At 38.7% G+C, this 27,421-nt stretch overlaps 1 protein-coding gene across 1 annotated transcript in view; it reads right to left on the minus strand.

Moving 5' to 3' along the window:
* Positions 14–27,421, minus strand: part of WASHC4 (WASH complex subunit 4) — a 39,806-nt gene continuing 12,398 nt past the window's right edge. The window contains exons 8-33 of the mRNA XM_021386928.1: positions 27,177–27,219; positions 26,568–26,671; positions 25,823–25,943; positions 24,223–24,346; positions 23,993–24,120; positions 22,770–22,930; positions 20,729–20,855; positions 20,091–20,216; positions 19,473–19,580; positions 18,281–18,427; positions 18,073–18,152; positions 16,924–17,029; positions 16,094–16,210; positions 15,237–15,405; positions 14,942–15,096; positions 13,849–13,923; positions 12,953–13,057; positions 10,331–10,465; positions 9,497–9,605; positions 9,035–9,101; positions 8,256–8,342; positions 7,602–7,749; positions 5,937–6,033; positions 5,301–5,497; positions 4,238–4,337; positions 14–3,167 (exon numbers count right to left, since the gene is read on the minus strand). Of these exons, the coding sequence (XP_021242603.1) occupies positions 3,100–3,167; positions 4,238–4,337; positions 5,301–5,497; positions 5,937–6,033; positions 7,602–7,749; positions 8,256–8,342; positions 9,035–9,101; positions 9,497–9,605; positions 10,331–10,465; positions 12,953–13,057; positions 13,849–13,923; positions 14,942–15,096; positions 15,237–15,405; positions 16,094–16,210; positions 16,924–17,029; positions 18,073–18,152; positions 18,281–18,427; positions 19,473–19,580; positions 20,091–20,216; positions 20,729–20,855; positions 22,770–22,930; positions 23,993–24,120; positions 24,223–24,346; positions 25,823–25,943; positions 26,568–26,671; positions 27,177–27,219 (3,004 nt within the window). The 3' untranslated portion in view covers positions 14–3,099. The remainder of the gene's footprint in view (positions 3,168–4,237; positions 4,338–5,300; positions 5,498–5,936; positions 6,034–7,601; positions 7,750–8,255; positions 8,343–9,034; positions 9,102–9,496; positions 9,606–10,330; positions 10,466–12,952; positions 13,058–13,848; positions 13,924–14,941; positions 15,097–15,236; positions 15,406–16,093; positions 16,211–16,923; positions 17,030–18,072; positions 18,153–18,280; positions 18,428–19,472; positions 19,581–20,090; positions 20,217–20,728; positions 20,856–22,769; positions 22,931–23,992; positions 24,121–24,222; positions 24,347–25,822; positions 25,944–26,567; positions 26,672–27,176; positions 27,220–27,421) is intronic.

Below are 27,421 nucleotides of genomic sequence, written 5' to 3' on the forward strand. Positions count from 1 at the left end.
ACTAAGAGTGAGATTCTGCAAATGACATTTATTAACAGTTTTATGTACAGAAGGTACTCTACTCACACACTGAAGAGTCTGAGGTAACAAAATACCCTTTAGTACAATGAGTTAGGAAACGCGGTTACATTTGGTCCTTTGTACCTGAGAAGCTGAAAATCGCCATTGTTGACGGACATCAGATGAAAACTCAAATTTACTTCTAATTACAGACTTGGTTAGGACCTCTAGAATCTACCCTCCAAGCAAAGCTAGACGTACCCCAGGGAAGCACAGGGCGGCTGGGACCACCCACCACCTACCACCAGTGACCAACGCCTTTTGACCTCAGGGTGAACGCGACCTTGGGCATCGGCTGTGCTCTGCGTCCCCTGCGCAGCCCTGTGGCTTCTGGCATAAAAGGGCACAGCACCACAACGAGCAGGCTGCAAGGCCACCGGGAGAGCTGCTGCCACTGCTTCTGCCCCCAAGGGCCTTGTCCCAGGACAAAGCACGCGGGGGCTGCAGTGGCAGCAGCTTCCCCAGGAAGGCAGACACCTTCAGCCTGTTCTGCGCCTGCCTTGGAGGAAAATAACAGAGATCTATTCTACGTCCCTGCAGCAAACTCATCATCCTCCCTTTCCTTCATCACCTCTGGGGACTTTCAGTGAGCAGCAAAGTTCAGTTTTGTTTGGAGGATTTTATTACTATTATTTTTATCCATCCTCCTCTCCAGCCAGCCCCCGCTGGGTTCCATTTTGTTCCTATAATCAGAGCAGGAGGGCAAAAGCAATGAAAATAGCACCACAGGAATTCCGCACCCCTTCCAGGTAGCTGGGCAGGGGGTGGGAGAAGGATCTGATGTGACACACTGACACAGGAACACCATCCCAAACCAGGACCCACCTCGTTCATATTTCAGGTAACGAAAGCTTTCTGCATACGTATGCTGCTACATGACAAAAAAAAATGTAAATATAATAAACTACAATCTTCTATTAGCAAGAATAGCTCTATTACCACTGCACATATTCATATGTACGTATGTACTTCTGCCACGTACAGTATGCATTCCGGTCCCAGCATTAGTCAGGGTTCTATAAAAACAGGTTTTTGTCTTTCCTGTAGAATTTCCATCACCAGAATGACATGAATTTGTTCACCGCCACACACACATTAGGAACTGTAGAGCGTTACCTAGCTGAGATCCCGCCTGTCCAAAAAGCATAGGAGAGAAAATACAAACGTGGACTTCAATAATGAGAGCACAGGCAATGCCTCGACTGCACATACCTACCTAGCACATCCATCCTGGAGGAAAACAAATGCTCTGTGTGCTTCTGCTGTTGCTGCAGAAGAACAACAGTGCTGGACCACTCCACATCAGCCAGGAGCTTCCATGACTTGAGGCAGGGATAGGGAAATACGTATACTGCTACTGCAACACGCTGGCAATCAGCTGAAGCAGTGAGACTGCTGCTGTTCTCAGCAACACTACTCCAGGTGTTCAGTGCGGGCACAACTTGGTCAAAAAAGGAAAGCGCACGTAAATTATGACCAAAAAAAGCAAAAAGAAGTAATGCAGCATTATTTAGGGCAGTCTCTGCAGTTGTAACAAAAATATTAACGAGGGCAGCTGATTTAAACCACTCACAAAGCTTCTGTGTCATGTTTTCAGAGGCAATGAAAGGACTTTCTTAGCAGTCCGCTCTGTCCAGTTGCAACCAAAACGTTCGCCCTAGTTCCCTTAATGCTGATCTCACTGGCAGGAAAGGGTGAACCCCAAGTCTGCCAGGAATTGTCTTAGCTGACCCGTGGCCAAAGAGCGGATGGAACCATTTGAGCCATTTATATTAAAACATTACCTTTTTTGTGATTAGAAGAGATGAAAAACTGTCAAGTAAATACAGTTTAAGAGTGCCCAAAAAAACAAAAGGTAATTCTCAGACTGACTAGAGCAGTTTATTCTAGCTAGTAAAGCCTAGAAGCGTTTTAAATTCTGGGAGATTAAGACACAACTGAGTCTTTTAATGGAAGTGGAATTCACTGTTGAGCTAACTAGGTACTTACGTCAGGAATCTGAGCAACTCTTGCACAACCTAAGAACCTCTGCTCGCAACAGATGTTAAAATTTATACAGAGTTCTCACAGTGTTCAGCAGCTTCTGAAGCCTGCAGTGCAATTATTGTTAATAATCAGGCAAGTAACACTGTATTAACAACACAGACAGTACAATGGACCTCTACAAAGGCTAAGAAAGACAGAGTTGAGGCTGAAACTTGCAGTTAGGCACAGCATATTCATGACATGTAAGATCACTTAATAGTCACAGACACCCATCACACAGTGTCTGGTCACTGAAGGAAGAGCTGATAGTGGTTCTGCCTTGGCTCCTGAATTCCTTACTTCTGTGGATGCAAATCAGACCTTCGGTATGAAGCGAAAAATAGCTTACTACCTTAACTTTTCTGCTTTTCCCTTTCTCTAATATGGGAGGAAAAAAGAATAGAGGAAAAATGCCTGGCAGGACCCTGGATCCAGAGTGAAAATAACATACCAATAATAAAGTTTTGTAGAAAAAAAACACACGTTAATGAGAACTGCCGTTTTGTGTAATAGCTTTAACATACATTCACAATGTACACTGTTACGTCTACAGTGTAATTTGTGACTACATTAAATACAAAAGGAGTGCATAAACATCTGGACAACAGATAAGCAACGCATCTTCCTTCAATTTTCTTCTTCTGGTTGATGAGATGCACAAGTCTTTTTTTCTTTTAATGTTTTGTTAGAGATGCAAGCAAGCATCTAAAAATTAAGGATTTTTTCTTAGATAAGCACAACTGTAATTTAAAATAGTTACCTCAGGGCTATATTTTATTTAGTTATTTTCAATCTAGAGAAAGTGCTGTTAGTAACGTAAATAAATAACTCCTGAAAAATAGAAGTTTCTATAGGAAAAACAGACAAACACAGACCTAGCCCAACTGGATGCTAGTATACTATGGTACATTTTCTGTTAGGTTTAATAGAAAAAGTCAAATGAAGAGCTTTTACCCCTACAGAGCATCACTGGTAATTATTCAAGCAAGTAATTATCACCCCATACCAGCCACATCATTTCACAACAGGATCTGCAGACGTAGAGTTGGAAAGATCTCCATTGCTTGCTTTAACAGATTCTTCTATAAAAACAGAAATCGGAGACATGGATTACGGTTAACATTTCGCTCGAGGCAGTAAAAGCAAGGTCTTAGCATATATAGCGTGCTGATGTCAAAATATTTGATACACTGTACCATGGACAGCATGTGCTAACTGACCACACAGCCCTATGAAGAAACCAAGACGGTCTATCTAGTGTTACCACAATATTCCGAGATGGCTTTTGGAGTAGGACAATTATTTGAGAAACTCCACAAATATGAAGTATAAATCCACACTGAAGACTTCCTTCTTTGCAAACCATTTTGGCTCAGTGATCTGGGAGGTTACCATCATTTACATCACTATCAGAACTACGAAGAACTATCTCACAGTTCCATTTTTTAACACACAGCTACATTCAGCCATGAGAGACCTGAGTCTCTAAGCAACTTGTGACTGAACTGCACTTCTGCATCTTACTCCTCTCATTTCTCGGAGAATAGTTTTCCCATAATCAGGAAAATTTCCCCTAATTCATGAAGGAGAATACATGAGCATGCACACAACAACATGCAGAATTCCCATGTTACTCAACTGAAGAGACCATAACACAAATGGAGATCTTACCCTCTGAATGTAACTCAACGGCAGACCAAAACATATCGTAAACATTTAACACACATAAGTCATCCATGCAGTATCTGCACTATCTGCCCACATAAAGTGAAAAACAGCTACTAAATGATAGCTGAGAAACACTAGTTTATATTTCACATCAGCAAAGCTTTTTCAGAAAAGGCTATCATTAACAAAAGTAGTAATGGAACGGGTAAGCATGACACGGAAGTTACCAAATTTAATATTACTGCAAGTATGCAATCCTCCCTGCCCCAGGTTTTGTTCTCAGAAATCCAGTTGGAAATTTCACTTTTCCAAACAAGGTCTCAGTGAGGTGTTCTCAACTCCTGAATTATCCTCAACCTCATAAAACTCCCTTGGGAATATCGATTCAACCCAACAGCAAGAAAGCTGCTATGGAAGAAAAACTGTTTTCCCCACAAAACACAACCTCGAGAACCAAAGCACTCCATACATAACATTCACTCACCTTCTCTCTCTTTCTTTTCCTGGTTTTCTTCTGCTGCAGTTTTATCTGCTCTGAAAAAAATTCTTGCACTGCTTAATGAAAAATAAAGGAGTTCAAATTCCTAAGTAAAAAAGATACAGAAGAGGAGCGTCAGTGTATCACAAGAATGAATTTGTATACAGATCAATGTGTTTTTTCAGAAGCATCAAAAGCAATTAGATTTCAGTATCAAAATCATTTTCCATTCATACCCCATTTGCATGCATCTTACAAAGCATAAGTCAGCCAGAAACTTTAAAGAGTAATTTAAATAAAGCAGCATCAGTGCAATATGTAGGCAACTTACTCACTGAGGCCGGGTGTGAGGTTTGTAGCCACAGTGAGAATGTGGAACTGCTTGCCCACAGAAGACCATGCAACCCAATAATTTAAACAGCTGCAAGGTCAGTTTCTGAACAAGGGTCAGTGACATGGTTTTGGTAAAGCAGAGGACCGTAATGCATGCTTTAGGCAGTCATACAGGGCTTTATCTATTCTACTAACAATGGTAACTAATACAGAAGGTATCATGGGCTTTTCATAAACAAACATCTGCAGATTTATCCCATTGCCCCCTCAAATCAAAAGCAAAGCAGAGAGACAGGAGGCATTTACACTGCAGCTGAACCTAAAATGCTTCAAAAATCAAATACATCTTTCTTCTATTTGACAGCTGGCATGCATTGTTCAACTTAAGAACTCAGAGAATTCATACTCAAGCAACTTGGTTCACAGTGTTTCTTGTAACAAACATTTCCGTAAAACATTCCCTCCTACTTGAACATTAAGGTTTCAGTTGCATTAGAGTTTTGTCCAGCACAAAAGGACTTCCAGTCAACCACCTCGAACTCCTGACTCACACAAATATCACAAACACTTACGACATCCCCTTCAGAGAACACACCACCTCATGTCTTCATACTCATTTTTTGCACGGTTGCATTAGGCAGTGCTCTATGCTGTCTCAATGTTATTTGTTCTCGATAAGTTCCTTCACAAACAGCTACCTGAACTGACACAGAACAGAACCAGGCACGTGCTCTACCTGTAAGCAAACTTCCAGTCGCTTCTGAGTAAGGTTCATAGTTTGTAGCAGTTTTTCATCTTGATTACTTGACTGCACGTTCTGTTGCTTAGCAACTGCTCTTATTTCCTTCACGTACTTCTCTCGAACGGACTGGAACCAGTGCAGAGAATCAAACTCCTGGTACTGATCCAGCAGCTTCAGGATGTAAGCCACGCCTACGGGAATTAACAAAACACATACCAAAGTCAACACGCAATTTATAAAACGTTTTGAGTGCTATTAATGGATCAGTTTAAGTCAACAATTCTCACGCAATTAGAATTTAAACTGCCGTTGATTTTAAATTAAATCTAATGGGAAGAAGATCATAATAAAGAATATCCAGAGATTTGTATCAACTCTAATCTACTAAGACCTGCAGCTTTGAAAGAAAACAGGGAGTAGTAACATATGACAAAACTGCCTGCTGTCATAACCAGTTATATCATGCTAAAGAGATTCTGAGCCAAACAGCCCTCTCAAGTCCACTGTGCTAGAGCCAGAACAGCCCAAATTTAAATTATGAGAAATAGGAACTCACAGAATTCGCAAACTTTCCTGGAAACATCAGTTATGCTGGCTTACCTAAAGACTCATAGGCATGCTGAAACTTACCCATGGCAAACCCATCATCAGTGAAGGCTGCTCCGCTTTTGTTCTTCTTATTCAATTTCTCCTTGCAACTGATTGAATGCTCTACAAAATTGAGGGTCTGAAAGAGTGAAAAGCTGTCTTGGAATCATCAAGCAACTTTACAGTAATATAAAATAAAAAGAAGAGGTAATCACATGTGGTTAGATATAGATGTAATTGGCCAAAATGTCCAAAACTATAATATTTGTGTCTCCCATCATTAGGCATATTTGCAAGAAAAATCCCAAAAATCTAGAAAAAGGACAAGCTTAGGTTTTGGGAAACATTTGCACATGCATACATAAAACACTTTCAAGTTTAACTGCACTGAAACACATTTTAAATGTAAAATGGGCAGCATTTTCCTGAAACTGTGCTTATCAGAAGAAAACTCCACGTGTGGGAAAGAAAACAAAGAAAAAGTCTTGGTCTTAACCCTTTCCCATCCCTCATTTCTATCACCATGACGTACTCATCCTTTCACAGTTCAAAATTTGCAACACTGCCATTCCAAAATTTGTTTCTTAAACAGTGTACTTTTTTCAACTGGAGCAGAATTAATTTTCTTCCCAGTAGCAGCTATGGCGCTGTGTTTTGGATTTAGGGTAAGAATAATGCTGATAACACTCCAATGTTGTAGTTGTTGCTGAACAGTGCGTGTAAGCACAAGTCCAGTATTTTTGGTCTCTTACACTGCCCCGCTAGAAAGGAGCTGGGGTTGCAAGAGGAGCCAGGACAGCTGACCCAGAACAACCAAAGGGACTTCCCATACCTTATGCCATCATGCTTTACAAGAGAAGGGAGACATCTGGAGTAACAGTATTTATCTTCCCAATAAACTGTTATGTGTGATCAGCCCTGCTTTTCTGGAGACGGCTGAATATCTGCCTGCCACTGGAAGTAGTGAATGAATTCCTTGTTTTCTTTGCATTTGTGCACAGCTTTTGCTCTACCTACTGAACTATCTCTGTCTCAATCCGTGAGTCCTCGCATTTTTACCACTGCAATTCTTTCTCCCACCCCACTGTGTGGGGAATAAGCACACAGCTGCGTGGTGCTGAACTGCCTACAAGGGTAAAATCACAGCTAGGATCTCATACCATGAAATGAAGCTGTTAAGACCACTTAGGCCTTCAAACCGAACAGCATCAACTCAGTTCAGCTTGACTCTAAACAAAACTCATTAACAAAGGCAAATCTAATTGCAGTAGAAAGGGACACAATTTTAATATTACGTTCTTATACGGTAAAAGAGCTTAAAGATACCTAACATGATGCAAAAGGGACACACACAACACCAGTTTGAATCTCTTGATCCTTGCTTTTCCAACTCCTGTTTTTTTTTTTCATCTTGGCTTCTCCAAATTTGATAGAAAGAAGTTTGTGAAGTTTGAGTGCTAACAGCTATTATTTTATATTACTTTTATTATTTTATATTATTTTTGAGTGCTAATACATGAACTGATGTAAAGATCAAGGCAAACATGGCTACGGACAACTGCCAACAACAAAGCCACGCTCGAAGCAATTCCATTCATAATCAGGGAAATAAGCACAACATGTCGATCAACAATCTCATGCAAAGTATTTAAACTTAAAAAAAAAAAAAAGTATTCAAGTGCTGGTACACACAATAATGATACTCACCAGTGGGGGAACAATAATGTAAAAGTTCCGCAAATGCATGTTCTTTGGACTGCGGAATTCAGGAGCAAACACATCCACCAGCATTTTAAAGTACTCCGTTCCTTCTGCAAAGTTACGCGTGAGGTCACTGAGGACAGAGTCCAGTTGCCTGCAAAGGACAAGCAATATGTTACCTGTTTTCTGCTACAAGTTTCTTTACTTGGGTAAAATCCCACTCTTCGTCCTTTGGCCACACCTACAACCCAATATTCTGACCTGAGCCCAAGATTACAACCTGCCTCTACAGCCACCTTCCATCAGATAGTTTGATTTTATTTCCTCAAAAACGTTCTATAGAATAATTGCTTTTTCTCCCCCTAATGCCTTAAATATCCAAGAAATAGATGTCAGATGCAGTGAGGAATGCTTGTTAGCCTTTAAATCAAATATATTTTCAAGAAACCAGGTTCTGTACCAAGACTACTAGCACAAGTTACACTATATTTTTTTTTATTTGAAAAAAGAATCGCTTCATTTTCTCCACTTTTAACAAACACGTGTGCATATAATTAGTTGAACTTAACACGCATAAAAGCAACCAACAGTTGCATTTACAGCTTCAGAGTGACAACTCTCTCCTCCCAGCCCAGACCCCAAAGGGTGATGCTTGGGTACCTTGCTGCTTTTTGTGTTTCTTCTGAGAGTCCTTCTTCTTTCACCAGCTCTTCAAAATTAACAATATCTTCCAGATCAGGAACAAACCTGAAAACTTACTGTTTGTTAGCATTACATTCAACTGGTTGCATTCACTGAAGCATCTACCATAATTCACAGTAAAATTAAAAATCTTCTGGGCTCAAACTACTTAAAATGGTATCATTTCTGCTATACTATTCTTATCCGAGTACTGTTAAGCCCACTTCAACTCACACGAAGTTGTTTATACTTCTGCTTTTGCCAGGCTACCATCTGCTCTCCCTAGCACTTGCCTTTGATAATTTTAAATACAAATTTACTAGTGTTTGCAAAAAAGTTATTTCTTGGTACATAAGGTCACTAGTTTTCAATGACCTTAAACAAGCAGACAATCAACTTTACAGAAAGAAGCGTCAAAGAAAAATTAACTTCATTTTCAAATTCCTCAAGACTAGTCCTATTTTTCCCTTAATGAACTCTCTTGAAGTGATTAACATCAGGAATTACTGACTTAATTAGCCACTAATGACTTAGACACAGGCACTATTAGCTCCTTCACAGTGTATTTCCATATAACTTGGAGGGCTTTTTGGCATTTTATGACAATGATTGAGAAGGTCTGAACTGAGGCATAAAAATGGACTTCTTAAATATCTGATCACATGATACACTTATGGCAGATGGGTGAGAACTTTTGCAAGGAGTATCAGCACAAATAGGAAGCAAAGGGAAGAAAACAAAAGTATTTATGGAAGTACCTAATAGCACTGCTACAGCAGTGAAGACCACCAGATCTTATCATTCGTACATAACCCATAGCATTGCCTTTAAAAACAAGAAAAAAAGAACAGGGAAAGAATTAGTCTTTATTTAAAGAGAGACATAAACATACATACACCCACTTCAGAATTCTTACAATATCTGAAGCGTAAACTAAAGTTGCCACATGGTTTCGACAAAGAAATTGCTTTGAAAACCAAGTGCAATAAAATATTACACCAAAAACTGAAGTCAACAATCTGCCTAGAGGATAAAAACCCAAATCCATGATCTAGCCATGCTGAGATAAGACTATTTATTTTCCCCAGGTTACAGGTGAAGTACTTTCCATCTGACTAGAGTTGTATCTAGTTTTTAGCTTGTGCTAAGAGTTCAGTTAGACAATGAATTCTAGTATTTCCATTTACTAACATTTATAACATTGTCTTAGAAATTCATACCGATTTGACTTATGAGTTGTCTGAACTGGTCAAGGTAGCTCTGGCCATCTGGAGTTATTCCAAGTTTTCTGATGCCTCGGTTGAATTTATCTGCTCTTTCGAATGGATACTAGAGAAATATATTAATTTGCAAAGAATTGTCAGAATTGTCTATCCTTAAATAGGTCTTTTTTCATCATGTCAACATATTTGTAGTTATTCCATTCTCACACCATAGCTTCAACTTGGTTGTTTATTTTTTTAATTATACACCTGCCTGTCCCTAACAGTTTGCAAAAAAACATTTGACTAAGTCACTTCTGTAATCTGGAGAACGGAACAGAATCATCGCTGTGAATAAGAAAGTATTCCTAGAAGAAATAAGCATCCAACACATTAAGAGCCTGACAGCATATTTTACTGAAGTACGTTGCGTCTCATGTTTTTAAGAAATCAGTTTTTCAGCATAGAAAATTAGACTCTAGTACCCAAATCTTAACATATTTGAATAAATGCTACATGTTCACATCACCTTGGATTCTATCTGACAACTGTTAAACATTATTTGAACCACAAGTTTAGAGTCCTCCACCAGACTACAACTGCATCATTGTTTTCAAGTCACTGACAGAACAATTTTTGCCCATTCCATAGCAAATAAAATAATCGTGGAGGAAACAGAATGAAACAAAGCCAACCCAAATATAGAAATTCAAAACATTCAGTTTTGCTAGGACAAAAGCTATCATTTTGTCTGGAAACATTTAAATAATAGGAAAGTTCTACAATGTGATGGCTTGGTGTACCTTCAGTCACGTGAAACCAGTGCTTTTTTTTTTTTTTAAATTACTATACCTTATGATCATTTTGATCCTTGACTTCCCTGAAGAATCGGATGTCTTTGATAAGCCTGGATTTTATATGTTCATCGTACATGAACTGGCTAAAAATATAAAATTTTTTCCTCAGAAACTGGTAAGTGAAGTTGACCTGGAATAAAATAAACAGTCAAACCAAGAAAGTTGTAAAGTAACATGCATCTCTAGTGACCTCTGCTCTGTGGCTTACAAAGTAACTCGTATTTATGATAATGTAACTTTCAAGAAAGGAAACTTGTCTATTTATTTCAATCTGCTATTCTCAACTTGTCTCTCTAATTTCACTGATTTAAAAGAAAAAACATCCTCCTGGAAGGCCTAGTCTTCTCTTTCAGAAAGGGCAGAGGGACCAAGAAACAGATTAGCTATTGCAATCCGATGACCTCCCCACACAGCCAACTATTTTGTGTCTGGAATATCCTGCAACTGTCCTTTTGAAACAATACAAACATTTGCAGTTGAAAAGGGCATCATATGTGCTCAACTTCCTATGGAATCTGTACAAACACCTTGACAAACCTTTTTGCTTCCTCAAAATTTTCTAAAGTACTCTCCCATAAAACAGAAGCACACTTTCACCTTATATATCCCAATTACTTCTTATGTCTACAAAAACAGCTTTATCGGTGATCAGAAGTTAATAAAACAGCAAAATCTACATCACTACAAAGTGAAGCAAGTAACAAGATAGTTTTTTTGAGTAACCAAAGCCCCCAAGATTAACTGTTTCACAAACAAAGAAAATCATTCACAGAATAGTGCAAGGGAAATTATTTCCCATAGTGCAAGGAAGGATGAAAAACTTAAGCCCATAATCACTCGCACAGCTTGTGCCATGCTCAAGGTTTTGGCTTCAACAGTCATAGAAAGGCTTGGGTTGGAAGGGACCCCAAGGATCATCAAGTTGATCCCAGATCTACCTTTGAGAAACCAGGTTTCTTGAGAGCTGATAGGATTCACATGGCCACGGAGAGCAAGAACATGTTTTCCAACAAGCTGGCCAGACTTGTAAGGAGAGCTTTAAAGTAAGCTTAGCAAGGGAAAGGGGTGAAGCTTTGAGCAACAGTTAAGAGCCACTGGCTGCTGATGTACTAGGAACCAACAGGGAAAGACCTACAAACGTCTCAGAGGAACTAAGGCTTGCTCCTTTAAAAACACAATACAGTCGAGAGCCTAACTGAAGCTCCTCCACACCAATTCACACAGCATAGGTAACAAACAAGGGGAGCTGGAAGCCACTGCCTAACTAGAAATCTATGATCTAATCACTATCACTGAAATTTGGTGGGACAAATCCTACAACAACTGAGGCACTGGAACTCATGGCTATAAACTGTTCAGAAGGAACAGGCAAGGAAGGAGACATGGTGAAATTGCCTTTCATGCAAAAGTAAACAAATGGATTTCACAGATGTATGGGAACTGTTGAGTCACAGCCTGAAGCACTGATTGAGCACCTGGAGCAAAGACGCAGACAGCCCCTGAAGCACAGGTGAAGCCAGGCTCCACTCCTCTTAGCCCACATTTAAGGGCTGACTGCCACTGAGGAAGGATCTCCGTCTAGAGATCCCTCCTTGGTGGAGCTTTTCACCTGTATCAGAAGATTCTGCCCTTCCTTTGTAGCACCTTCCTATCGTGCCAGTTCTTCCACCTCTTTGTAATGCTTTTTCTATCATGTTGATCTTTCCAATCGCTACAACACAGTCATCAATGAAAAGCAGCATTGAAAATGTAGAGAACTTAGAGCTGAAAATCTGAGGGCAAGCCAAAGGAAACCTCATAGGCAGACCACCCTACGAAGAGGCAGATGTTGACAAAGCTTTCTCACTTCAGCTACAAGGAGCACCACACTTGCAGGCTCTGATCCTAACCTCAAGTACCAAAATCAGCCCGATATCTGCTGGAAAAGCATCACAGCAAGCTATAAGCAGGTCCCAGATGCTTCCTTAATCCAGGTGATAGCCCAACCAGAAGAGAAACATCACTGGACCCATTGATCACCAACACAAATGAACTAATTAGAGAAGTCAACACTGGCAGCTGCCTGGGCTTGCAATGATCATGTCCTAGTGGAATTATGTATCTTGAGGAAGAAAGAGGCTAGGAAAAGAAAAAAGATAAAACCCTGAATTCTAGGGTAACAAACTTGCAGTTCAAGGAACTAGTGAAGGGGAATCCCTGGGAAATTGCCCTCAGGGATAAAGGAGCAGAAAAGACTGGTCAGGTCTGGATATTTTACTTAGAACACAAGAGCTCTTGAATCCCATGGATAAGAAACCAGGCAAGGAGGAAAATAGACCAACATAGCTGCATAACATCGAACTAGAGTTTGAGAAGCAAATGCACAGCAGGGGAACCAAGGACATTTCTCATGGGAATGATATAGGAACACTGCTTGGATACATACAGATGGGATAAGGAAAGTTATGGCACAGTTAGAGATGAATTTGGCAAGAAATGTCAGGAATAACAAGCCACAAGGAAATGCAGTGGGTCATGCAATTTAACTGTATACTTCTGTGCACTGTTAGAAGTGGTATCCAGGAAAAACAAACAAAAAAAAGCCACACAAACCACCAGCTATGCAATAGATACTCACTGTTGTGTTCATGATTCCTGTTCCATGAGTTCGAATCGAGTTAGCAACATGCCGAATATTGATAGTGTTCAAGTGTTTGTTATTACTGGTTCTTTCAATGAAGATCTGAGACAGGGGGAGGGGGAAAAAAGTTATTTATTATACCTAAAACTGACTGAAAAATCACTCATCTAGGTAGGTCACATCCTGTTTCTGAGAGCAGCTAATAGGTGAACAGGTGGTGATTAGGGAAATAAGAAAACAGAGCATGCATACAATGAGCTTTATCTGGTACATTCCTCTGGTCTCTGTAATGCCGAGATTCAACAATTCCAAGGGTGACGCTGCACCTAAATTCTCTTTTTCCCCAATACTATACTACATTAATTGGTCTAAACTCTTCTGACATTGTTTGTACTTTTGGCCCCACTACATATACACCACGGCAATAAGTTCCGCCATCAAATTAAACAACGTGAGGAAAAAAGTACTTCCTTTTCGTTAAAGAAGCTGCTTATTTTCATAGAGGGTACCTTCATTCTCACACGAAGAAACCATGAAGAGCTGTTCCCAGTACATATTCTTCATGTCATTCACTGCTTCACAACTCTAACAACCGATCCTTTTATATCCTCTCTTTCCCCCCGAAAAAATTATGTATTTCATGCATCCTTATATAGAAGAAAATCTGCCCTGCTGCAGCCCCGTAGCTTCAGAGTTTTTGAAATTGAGTGATCTTACTGGCACACAATACTCAAAGCATGTTTACTGAACATCTCCAAAGATCTTCTAAAGCAGCCATAGCTACTCTGCAGTTTATCACTACACATTCAGCCTGTGTTGCTGTCTTACATGTATGAATTGTACTTGCTATCAGCTGGAGCCAAATTCAGAAGGAAGTACAGAACATATCTTACCTGATTATTCAGATTGTAGAGGTAGCGAGATACAAACACATGAATATTTCTCATGATTTCTAAAACATCCAGACCCTGAAACAACATTACGTATTATGAATTTGTATCACAATAATTCTCAAGAATCACTGACATGCCAAAGCACTAAGACTTGAAAGCACTACTTCTGTAGTTACTTGAAACCATTTTAGGAAACAAGGTTTTCAAAACAGAATCTCTCCACAATCTTAGTTCAGTGTCTGTAAGATGACACTTGGAGGAAAAGAAATCAGTTCACATTTCAAACTTACATTTCTGCCTGTTCCTGTTTCCAAATTTCCCTGAAGCCAAAAGACCCACAGGTCTATTCCATAAACACAAATTTATTTTTAAAAATTCTGCTCTTCTCAGATTTCAGAAGACAACTGTCAAGGTTTCTACGGACACACAGATTTCTATAAAGACATCAGCAGCTAGCTACTTTCTGATGGTTTTTTGTCCAATACTTCTAGAAGACTAAGTCTGAAAATTGTTTCGCTTGATAATCCCTTGAATAAACTCATTTTAGTATCACTGTGCATAGAGAGGACACTGTTTAATCTATACACTTCCCAGTTGTGCCAAGGATTGCACCAGGATTTTGTGGGGAGCAAGGCACACATGTGCTTGTGCGTGCATTTTTGTTTTGAAGTGAAGCTCATATAAATGACTGCTAGGAAACCAATGTTGTGAAATGATTTAACTCTTTATAACATAATGAACAAACATAATTGGCAATAGATAGCTAAAGCCAGAAATAGGAGCTATAATTTGCAGCACTTTTGTACTAAGTAGCTATAAAAAAGCAGTTCAGTGTGTCTTCAAATTCAGGAAGGAACTTGAGCACTAGAGGAAAAAAAGAGGCTGTCTCTCCAAGAACTTTCACTAGTGCACTAACCCAAATGAGGGTATGAAGCTGTCTAAAATATCAGAAATATTGGAGGGAAAGGTCTTTGGAAACAAATTATATTTCTTTAGTACCCACCCTATAAACTGAGTGCCTATACCATTCACTTAAGAGAGCAAATACGGCAGCTTAATGGAACAAATGATGCTCATCCTGTGGGCAACATACCTGTTCCAGAGTCTGACTGGGAAGATGTGCTTCAGTCATACTTAAACCATAGCGCTGAGTTGCTAGGTTTCTCATTTCACTGTAGGTAGCCCAGTCATGTAGAGCCACAGTCGTTAAGTTGTAGAAGGTCTTGTCCAAATAGTGAGTTACATGAGCTGCAAACACATAAAACAAGGATCTAAAAATCACCCTTTCAATTCAGCTAGAGAAGCATGGGAAAAAAATAAAAAGATGTACTAAAACCAAAACATAACAGATGGAAATAAAGGGATCAGGAAAGTGTGTAACAACTCACCTTTTATGTCAATGAATCTGTTGAAAAAACGTATTGGGTTGAGAAAGAAGAAGTGAGCTAGATCCTTCATACCAACTCTGAAGGGATTGCGGTCATCCAGCTTTAGGTGCGTATGAACCGACAAGCGGAGGTCCTTTTCTATCTCTTTACATAATTTGTCCAGCAAGTGCTACTCAAAAATAAAATAAAAGAAATAATTAAAACAAAAATCGTTGAGTCTCTTCTCATAATGCTCTTAACAGAACTGACGTCTCTTTTCAAATACGCTCTCAATCTTCTTTTTATCTTAAGAAGATGTAGGGCTATTATCTACATAATCAGACCTCATTCAGCAATTTGGCTTGGTTTTCTGCAGAATAAATAACATTTGTTTTTGAACTAGTTAAAAAAAAAAGTGGTTCAGAGGTTAAAACCTAAGACTTGGGAAATCTGAACTCACATTTGCCCTGTCAAACATCCTTCATAACTCTACATAAGTCACTGAAGAGGTCACCCACATTCATAGTGCCTCTACTACTAAAAGCCAGATAGATACACTAAAAACAGTATTACGTTTTAGGCATTCATACAAGCAGAAGTTGAGCTGAGAAACTGCAATTCCCTACCTGCACAGTTGAAACCGTAACTCAGATTTTGTCAGCTTATGTAATTTAGAAGGCAGTATTTTAAAGTTCCTGGACAACACAGATACTACTACTAATATGCTGTAAATATTCAAGATAATAAGTGATCATGCTCTTAGCTACTGAAATACTTTACTTTTTTTATACAACACATCAAGCCTGGTACAGTAGATGCTGGCCTAAAAGACACTCCAAACACAGTGCTGCCTTTCGTTTCCATTTCAAATAAATTACCTCATTGAGCACTTCCATGATTTCTTTGTCATAGCATTCCAGAAGCACCTCATAAGATTCCAAGTGTCTTGCATGCATCATAGCAGGAACACAGTCCCTCAGTGCACTAAACATATACTAAGAAAAGAAACTTTCATGCTTAACCAACAGATTGACAGACACTCAACACCTTAAATACAAAGGTAACAAACAAATCAAAACCAACAGTATTCCCATTTTCATCAAAACAAGACTTCATTTACTACTACAGCTCCTTGTCCTTACTGTGACAACCTGAGGTACTGAGTTGCTACTGATCTGCTCCCAGGAAGGTTGTAATTACCAGCCATTTCATCTTAATGAATCTGTACTACAGTCATACTATAACTGACTATGGCATGCACAACAATGGATCAGATCATTGATTTTTATCAGGATTAGTATGACAAAGCATGATTCACTTCTACAGCAAGCACTCAACTCGGCAAAGAGAGGAGAAGCAGAGTGGAAGAAGCTGCAGGTCAATTGTCCCACAGCGTATCACAGAACATAGTGTTAAGTGCAAACAAAGGCTTACAATGCTCAAGTCTAGCAAAAAGCATTAACCTCCAATTAAAATGAGTGGAGGCAGACACTTAAAGACAGATTTTTAGAGCACCAGCAGTGCTCTTTGGATTTCAAACAAAAATTGCTTTTATATCCTCCAGGTCAAAAAGAAATTTCTGTGTCATGACCAACTCATTTGAGTTTTGCCTTGGGTTTTTTTTTGGCATTATTTTCCTTAATATTTGCAGACTAAACTTTTTCCTCTCCTCCTTTGAATCCCTCCCACTACTAGCATTATTACTTACATGCAGTCTAGCAGAATCAACTGCATTTTCATACACATCATCTAAATAGATTGGAAAGACTGCTCGATGCCAGTATAAGAAACAACAGTCACATTGTGCTCGAACTCTAGAATACAAGATTACTAATTAGACAAAGAATTGGAACAAGTTGTTCTTCTAACGCAGCAATATATATACTAGTGTGTTCAAGCTAAAAATAACTACTTCCCAAGCTGATGTTTTACAGTTATTTTAATGTTCCAGATGCAATATCCTTCAAAAGCCCTTGAAAAAAGTACTCAGCATTTCTGTTTTCTATTAATCTATTTACAAAGCATATCTTGTTCACAAGGGCTAGTCAGTCTGTGAAAAAACTAAGCCTCTCGCTACAGCAAAATTCTAAGTAATTTTCTTATTGCATGCAATTAGTAGCCTAGAAGTCAAAAAGAGAGAAACAGGCCCCTCCTGATAGAACTTGTGTACCACATTTACCCCATGATAAATTACTTTATCCCATGAGTCATCCAATGGAGGTATCCATGAAATATATGCAGTACAGATATTCACCTGGCTTTGAGATAACTAACATTATACAACAAATGCCCCTAAAATTACATCCACAATAATAAAGCCATGGAACTGTGTGTCAACTAACAGCCTGATTTCCTAAAAAGTCTGGTATAAGCTCATAATAAATTCTTAAGGAAAGCAATTTGATGTCAAAAGTAGCTATAGCAAATTCATGTTAGAGAACTGACTACTTCGGTTTGCCTTATGGCCCAAGTACCAGTAGTTCTAGAAGCTACCAGATTCTACACATAAATGCACTTGCAGTGACATTTACGGTCATCAGGCGATCAGAGCTTGAGTTAAGAGGAAGCCTCTAACTTAACATAAAGCTTCACTGGCTCCATGCCTTAAGAAGGGACAAATTTCTAAGTGATCAGAAGTATATTAACCTAGTTGGCCACAGTTAAGTAAAACATGACTTGTGTTTCCTACCCAAAGATTAGCAAGCTTCAGGTTTAGTTCTTTCTGTCCATCCCTGGTCTACGACATGCAAAAATCACGACCAGCATGCAGCCACCAGGCTTTGCAATCTGCAAAATGAATCTCCAGCTCCCCCCGTGACACTATGCCGCCTTCTACATATTGTACATCACTGCTTACCGCTCTGTAAGTTCACTGATCAAGTCTAGTTTTTTCAGAACTAGCTGGAGGGGAAGGAGTTCTTCATCTTTAAAAGTTTTCTGTTCAAAAGAGAAAGGTGACAAGATAAGTGTATATCTTTTTGTAAGACACAACACTTGGGAGCTCTTTTCCAACCCAAGTGTTTCTATGATTCTAAACAAAGGTCTGGAATAATCACGGCACTCACCATCTGTGTTCCCACACTTAACGCAAGGGAAACAATTAGTCGCCTCTGTTTCGTACTGGGCCCATTGAGGGTGTTCTCAGCCAACACCAAAGCAGAAAGGACATCCAGGCGTTGCTCGCTGTACTTTTTATCAGAAATGACTCTTTTCTTTATGACAGAAAAAGAGAGAAATTAAGAGAAAAGTTATCTTAGCCCAAAAGCAATAGCTTATCTACCCTTTTCAAAGTTTGAGTTTATCATAGATTAGGTATTTCTGACAACAAATTAGCTTTTGTTAACAGAGCTGAGTCCAGATTCACGTACTGTCCATTCAGGGCCATCATATAACTATAAACTTGGAATACGGGTGTGGTGGTATAATACAAAAATACTGTGTAAGCAGCATTGTGACTGTATGACAATTTTTGCTCTAAGGTACATATAAGTTTTTAATTTTTTTAGCTGCTTTGAAGTTTGGAACTTCTTCAGCCATATAAATATATATATATTGAGAGTATACATATACACGTATTTACTTACGTATCAGCTTTTAAAAGTACTTTTTTGAGAGGAAAAACATCAAACTGAGATTACAGCCAAATTTCAAACATAGCAAACAATTTCCACAATTAAAGAAATCTCTGTTAAAATTGTAACCTACTTTGCCCTACGTTCAGCTGATAAGCTGAATGTGTGTTAAACTCGTTATATCTTCCTATAAACAAAAAGTGTACACATTATGGTGCATCACCACCAGAAGTTGTTCTGCCTGAGATGAGCAGTGAATTTATGCTCTCACTAGAGCCCTGTAAGCCATCATATTAATCACTGCCATTTTGCTAAGTGGATACTTCAGTAAATAACAGCCTTCTTGCTTAGACTTGCATCCGAACACTTTTTGAATGCGAATCAGAGATGACATTAAAAAAAAAAGTCAGTCTAAAAATCACTAGGAACAAAAACTGAAGTAAACACAATGGAGATGCAGGAGTTGAGAGGAAGACAGAACTGCAATTGAGCAGAAAAACAGAAAGCCATCATCTGTGCTACAGCTTCCAGGATAAGACTCTGACTTACTGGACAGTTTAGGCATGTACCTATCAACTTTGCAAAGCTAAGAGAAATACTTCCACTTGACATTAGGAGTTTGGGTTTCTTTTAAAGAAGAATTAGATAAATATAACAATTAATTATTAGAACTTGGGTTACGTACCTTGGCTACAGAAATGGAATGAAGAGCCTGATATTGCAGATGCTGAGCAATGTGCGTCACAGAATCTGCCACAACCATACTTCTTCGGTAAAACATGTGTTCTATTGCCTTAAATCAATGCCAAAACAATAGTTGATGTAGTTACCAGAACTGTTCCCTTTAGAATTTGCTTTTATGCAGACTGATTCATCCACACATACAGACTCTTTACACTTCACAATGTACTGTCAGCTGCAGTTGCTATTACCCCTCAGAAAGAGAGGGGAAAAAGAAAAATCCAACTGTACAAAAGCGCAAAGAGGTTTTGTTTGTTTCATGGTCATTTGTTTGAATAATTCAGCCTGTTCAACAAAATTTTAGAAAGCAATTATAAAACAGACCATTTCCTTTTGGAAAAAGGCCGAATGAAAATGCCAACTAAGGAAGCTGTTAGAAGTTACGTGCACCAGTTTTGGGCTCCCAATCCTCCTGTCAAAATCCAGTCTTGAACAAGAAACCATGCAAAACTACTTCCCCATTCAGGTTCCTCATTTCATCATTTCCACTCCCACCCTTCCCCCCCCCTCCTTTTTAAAATACATGTGATATTTGATCAACAGTTCTCATCCAGTGACTTACCTTCAGAAGCTCCACAAGTCTGCACAGAGCTTTCACTGAGGTTTTGGTCATAGGTTTTTGCATTGACATGTAGAGATTCATTGTAGTTTTAATGATGGTGCTAAGACTGTATGCATAAAGAAAACCCTAAAAATAAAGTGAGTAAGGAGGGGAAAAAATGAATTTTTTTTCCACAACATATTATTCAGACACACCAGACAATCAGCCTTTGCCTCTAACAGAGAGCTGATCACTCCAGCTGAGCAGGAAGTCTGAGATGGATCTCAAAGCTGAATGAGAATAAAAACCTGCCTAAGAGTCATTAAATCATCTGATCATTAAACTTTCCAATCTTTCAAAATAAACATAGGTCAGTAATTAGTGAACCTCTCTCGATTTCTTAAGCTAAGAGAAAGATTTAAAAATTTCACCACTGAATATTTAATCAGATTCACTTCTTCCCTATGCCATATGGATACACACCTTTTACAGATTTACTTAAAAGAGTATCATCTAGGCATTTCAAATTTTAGCTTAATTCATTTAATACAAAGATGACCACAGAACTTCAATGATTTGGTTTAATGTTCAACAGCTTGTAGTAAAGCCATCTACTTTTAGTATCATTTTCCATATCACCACATTAAAAGATTGCACACCTGAATGAAGACATTACAGCGGTTAGAAAGATCTTCAGCAAACTTATCCATACGTTGCTCTTTTGACAGGATAGATTCCATTTTTGTCATCCACGAGCTCACAAAGACATAATATGACTGCATATCTCTGGATAGGGAAACAAACAGTGCTTTTCACTTAAGAAGAGTATCAGAATTTTCTCTTTCCAAAGCCTAAATTATTCTATGGGAAATATATGACAGGTTCAAGTTCCTGGAGTACTAATTCTCTCAATTCCTGAATGCATCTGAACCTCATATCAGCATACATTTCAGTTATCTATAAACAAGTATTAGTTCATCTGCCCATTATATCTGTACAACAATACCCCAAAGACAGCCAAGATCTTCTGTATTCTGTTCAGGAGAACAGCCCTCTCAGGAGTACATACACTGAACTTCTTTAAATTAATATAGTAAGTAAATCTGCTAAAAAATACTTCTAAACACTAGTCAAAAAGTCCTCCATGAGTTGCTAATCTTTCCCCCTAAGTTTGAATTTTTATAAGATATTATAATAAGTGTATGGGAACTGCTGAGTCATGGCCTGAACCACTGATTGAGCACCTGGAGGAAAGACCCAGTCAGCCCTGGGAGCACAGGTGAAGGCAATTCACCTGTGCAACCAGAAGGGGTGGAGCCTGGCTCCACCCCTCTTAGGCCTCATTTAAGGGCTGACTGCCCCTGAGGAAGGATCTCTTCCTGGAGATCCCTCCTTAGTGGGAGCCTTTTCCTGCGAGCCCAAAATCTTCTGATCTGGGTGAGCGCTGTATTTTCCTTCCACCTTTTGTAACGCTATTTCCATTGCGTTAGTCCTTCTGATCGCTACAACAAGTTATCACATCAACACCAGACTCTTGAAAAGCATACTTCTCCAGAAAATAATCTGCTTTGATTATACCAGTTGTAGGAAGAAGTAGATAGAAACATAAGACAGTAGCAAAAATAATCAGCTCCAAAATAACATAGGCACAGAATTCATAGAATTGCTTAGGTTGGAAGGGACCTTAAAAGTCCATCCAGTCCCAACCCCCTGCCATGGGCAGGGCTGCCACCCACCAGCTCAGGCTGCCCAGGGCCCCATCCAACCTGGCCTTGAGCACCTCCAGGGACAGGGCACCCACAGCTTCTCTGGGCAGCCCGTGCCAGCACCTCACCACTCTTAGTAAGGAACTTCTTCCTAACATCTAATTTAATTTCCCCTCTTCCAGTTTAAAGTCATTTTTCCTTGTCCTATTATTACGAGATCGTGTAATTGCTATCCTTTGACTCCCCCCTACCCTTCTTCTCCAACCCACTTCTACACCTAGGGTCAGAAGCAAACCTCCAAAATTCTACTTCTCTTCCACAGACCAATCTCCACCCTCTTGGATTGGTTTGCAACATATACAAATCTTAGCCTTGTTATGTCCCTATACAGTGTAGGGCATTCGTTGTTTATAAGATTGACAATTCAAATGTTTCAACCCAGCTTTAAACAGATTTTGGAAAGAACTTTGAAAAGGAAATGACCTGCAAATGACACACAGAGCACAAAAAAAGAAGCTGTTTGAAAAGTACAATTTCACAGACCATTAAATAAGCAATTGAAGACATAAAGAAAATAAATCCACGCAGAGGAAGTATCAGAGTAGAGATAATAAATTACTTAACCTATATGGGACTTATCTCCATAAACACACAGAAACCAGAGAGCCTTAACATTAAAAAAAAAGGCAGCTCAGGTTACTAGACACTAATAAAAAAAAAGCTTGAAGTATAAAAAAATTATCTTAGAAAATCAAGTACTTAGAACCATCAAGAACTTTGTGGTATAGGCCAAGTAATAACAGTTCTGCTGAGAGCATGAAAAAACGCTTAGCTTTGACCAACACTTTCCTAGCAGCGTTGGTAGAAATTGCACCAACTTTTCTCACGCTACTTAGCAACACTACACAGCACATTAGTACACTAAGTTAAGTAAAGAATAAAGAAACCCATGAGTTTATAAACAGCACAATGAAGCAATTTTTAGGAATCATACTTGGTAAGTGACTGTGCCTTCTGCTGTAGGAAGTTCTCCCTTTGTGTTTTAATTGTTTGAATACTTTTCTTGTCCAGAAGCTTGGCAGCAGCTGGTATCTTCTGAATCAGAAAGTTATCAGCAAACCAGATAATGTTTGCAGTTAACGTGATGGCTGGTACCTGAAGAAAAAAAAGGGGGAGTTATATTAATAAGGAAAGGCAATGGGAGACAACCAGTTCTAAATTACCCAAAAAAGGGTGACAGCCACAATCCAGTTAAAGAAAAAAAAAAGATTTAATTACCTCCCTCACAGAGCAGGCAGGGCTCACTGAATACCCCAAAAGGAGGGATCTCCAGGTAGAGAACATTCACCTATGGCAGCCAGGCCTTAAATGAGGCTTAGGGAGGATCCACTCCTTCTGGTAGTACAGGTGAATTGCTTTCACCTGTGCTCCCAGGGCTGGCTGTGTCCCTTCCCCAGGAGCTCAATCACTGGTTCAGGCTGTGACACAGCAATTCCCATACAACAAGTAACAATGAACAAAAATACTATGGCACTATGCAGAGGGTCAGACCTTTTACTTATCAAACACCTGCTTTTTATGCCTTTTTTGAACCACAACAAACAATTCAGTTCATTTTACATCTGCATAATTAGTTTCAAAGTATAAACAATCATATTAGAAAAGTCCTAAAAATGTTCTCCCCTAAAAGTCCATTAAGGACATCACAAGCAAAATTGTTATCACTCTCAGTGTTTCCTCTACAGTGTTAGCAAATTTCACCATTCCTTAATACTACCCAAAACAAAAAAAAACCCTGATCACCTTTAACTTAGAGGGCTTTCAAAACATGCTTACATCCACGTCAAATCTCAAAGCATTTATTCAGTCCCACGACATTTGCGCTTCAACCAACAATTGTTTGTCGTCACTGCCATATTAAACTCGAGAATAAACATTTTAAAGGTAATTTCAAGTTATTTTACATTGCTGCTTACTAAGCATAAAGCAGAAAGTGAGTGCACAGGTTTTAGACCATACTTTTTAAAAAGGAGGGAAAGGGGAGGAAATTGTAAAAAGGCAAGATATGAAGTATGTTCTCTGACTCATTTTGGTAAATTGCGTGTTCTTTCTGTTCCCAAGTCTTCACTGCACTACACAGCCAAGAGAATTAACCACTTCACTGATTAAGATTTTTTCTTTCCTCTTAATTAGTAACAAAAAAAGTAAAGCACTCACCTTTTTGCAGACATCCAACAATGACTTGTAAAATTTCTTGTCTATGGTCCGAAAAATCTGAAAATGCAGTGCAAAGAGGCTGCAGATGCCTACATATTTATCTCTCTGGTCAATTTCTGAAGGTTCACCTGCAGAAACACACGACAAAAAAAAAAAAAGAGTCCTTTTAGAAGTCTACTCACACTTCTAGAAACAGTGAATCTGGCAAAAGGAACATCAGCTTGCATTACCAAGTTTGGCTTCAACGTTTGCAAACGTTGTGCGAAGAGTATGAGCAAATTCTTCAGCAAACGTGCTATTCTTCGACACAGACACCCCACCATTTATGGAATCAAATTGCTGTTCTATACAGGCCTGTAGAAAAGAAGTTACAATGTCAGGAATTTCAGACCTCAAAGAAAAAAAAAATTTGCTAGAGAAGAATTGTGCAGGGGTTCATTGCTATATGTCATGTGGTGCTTCACTGAAGTTACAAGCTTAAACTTCACCTGGATTTTTATATATGTTTAAATTATTTAGTATATTAAACAACACAGAAAACATTAAAAACCTCCCTTATGCCTAGCATTTTAAAAAAACTAAACTTAATCATTTAGTATCTCTTTCATGGGGTACTTTTAAAGAAACCACATGATGTGCTGCTAATGAGAAACCAGATATGTACTTGTAGTAACATCTACTAATGCCCATTACCTAAACAAGATCACCATATGTATGATGTGGCTTGTGATCTTGTATCATGAAAATCCTCCCCCCTCGCCCCCCAAAAAATTACTCAAAACCACACAACAGCCAAAGCACAAAAATGTGGAGACTTTAGATTCTTGAAGTAACCGTTATCATAATTTTTAGTAGGATTTTATTTGAGAAATTTTTCATGTATTTTTGTTAGGAAAGGGTATTGACAGGAAGGGAAATGAATGAATAACAAAATTTAAACGTATCATGAAGCTTTTGTATTAATGCAACATTATAGAAAGTCAAGATGAAAGAAATGCACAGTTGGTAGCAGTGTCCTTTGAAAGGAAAGGACCAGTTATATTTTATCATTCATCTACAATTTCTCTTTTGAAGGCTTTTCCAGACCAGAATATTCTTCCCTATGCCATTTAAGATACAACAGTAAGAACTGAGCAACCATGCTGCTCAGCTGGCTCCTTATTGACCTGATTCATCAACATCCAATTTCAATGTCTGAAACACTAACACTCTTCTATAAATAAACGACAGCTTCCTGTATGAACACTGTTAAATTAAATATATTGAAAAAGGTAGCAATCTTTCTCTTCCATCTGTGTACTTGCATGTTTCAGGAGCGTACACAGCTAAAGTGATTCCTAACAACCTCTACCTGTTTCAGATGCTAGAAATGAGACAAAACACATAACAAGGTGTCACACGACATATTTCAAAGGTTACTGAGGAGATTTTAAACCTATACCTGGAATCAAGTGGACCTATGCTATTTAAGCCTGACCGCTATGAAAATTTCTGGATGACAAGGAGAGTCCCTGAGAACGCACAGTCCTAATGCCAAGTTTTCTGTGTTTCTTTCATTCTGCACAACAGCAAGCATTAACCGCTACCATACAAAGCCTGGCACAATTCTAGCAAGAGGGAAGCAGAAGGAAGGATCTCACAATAGATCCACTATTTGGAACAAGCCAAGCCAACCAAACAACAAGAAAACCAAAACATACAAATACACACACATATACAAGGATAAGAAAATACACACAAGTGTGATATCCTGTTAAAAGCTTTTCTCTAATCTTTTCTTGCTTTAGTATCAGTTTTCTCTATGATACTGGAGAACGTTAATTTTGTTACCTGAAATATCATTCCATCAAGTAACTGGCATTCCAGTTTCAATAGCAACTTTTCAAATGGCTTCAGTTTATCTTCTTGAATCCCAAACTTGGAAGGGTTGTGATGGACAGATTTTAGCAGCCTGTAAGGAGTAGACAAAAAAAATTAAGATGCACTAACAGCTGATTGTATCCTATAATATTTTGATACCACTGTTCTGCCGAACAGGTTTTAACTGCCTATGTCTCTGCCCAGCAGCAACTCCAAAATTATTATTAAAAATAACTGTTTAAGCTACTTGCATTTAAACAACTACAATCTACTGAGGTTTTCATTGAAACTGCTCTTTTTCCACTAATTTAACAACCTACATAATTGTTGACTCTTTAGTTCTTGCTTTAGATAATGCTCTTACTCAAATCTATTTGCCTCTGATCAATATGGATATGAATGGTCTTAAGTCAGTTCTGCGCAAAATTAGATTTCTTACAAGATGAATTTTAAACCCCTCAAACCATTATTCTTTCTCAAGATACTTACTGCATACAGTTCCTGGAATGGCAAACATAAAATTCAGCACTAAAAACTTACCTGTGCTGTTAGAAGGGCAAAGTGGGAGCCTTGCCCTGCTCCTTACTGAAGTGCCTGGATAATACTCAAGGCTACAAATTCCATTTCCCCAAACTAACTGTTATGGAACAAGACACATGCACATGCTTTTATCTTTTATGTCATGAGAGTACTTTTCACACCTTCAGAGACACACCTCTTGTACATTGTCCAATGATCTTTCAGAGTGGCGTGATTGTCAATTATTTCATCCAGAGTGATTAAGACCGTCAATAGTTCTCCCAGATGCTCGTACATTGCCTGTTTAAAAAAAGAAGAAAATGAAATCCTTACTATATGTGGTGCACTGCATATAATATATTGAAAAGAACTGATATTTTATGAGCCAACAAGGCATCAGCTAGAGTTAAATCAGTGATTTCTTGGTTGCTTAAATATTTAGTGTTATCTGTAATAGCAAACAACGAAAAACAGTTTGCATGCAAGCACCCCCTCAGGTTCATTGATCTGATATTGAGGATAGGATTTTCAAAATTAACTAAAAGCAGAAGCACATATTACACACAGTAACAAAGCATGCAAACACTTTTCAGCTAAAAAAGCCAGAGTCTGCCAGGCAAAGAGGTAGCAGCCCTTTCCACGTGAAGACCAGAAAAAGCTCATTAACAAAATACAATCTGTAAAGGTGACTCCAGACTGGAAGTCATACTTGAAATTCACTTTCTTGCTGCTTTTCTCACGGTTAAGACAAATACGTTAACAAAACAAAAATAGCATAAGCAAAAAGACACAAAGTCATTCCTACCTGAAAATGAACTCCCGACGTCTCTATAATTTTAGGTGCGTTCCTGTAAATAAAATAAGTGTTTTAACATATTTTCACTCATTAGAACAGAGAACATTTACCATCTCTGTACCAAAGTGTGTTTCTTTGAACATATGCTCAACACACATCAAACCAAAGCATTTTGCCTTGTCTGTGGCAGGGGGGTTGGAACTTGATGATCCTTGAGGTCCCTTCCAACCCAAGCAGTTCTGTGATTCCGTTTC

This window comes from Numida meleagris, chromosome 1 (assembly GCF_002078875.1).
Source record: "Numida meleagris isolate 19003 breed g44 Domestic line chromosome 1, NumMel1.0, whole genome shotgun sequence".
Taxonomy (NCBI): Eukaryota; Metazoa; Chordata; class Aves; order Galliformes; family Numididae; genus Numida; species Numida meleagris.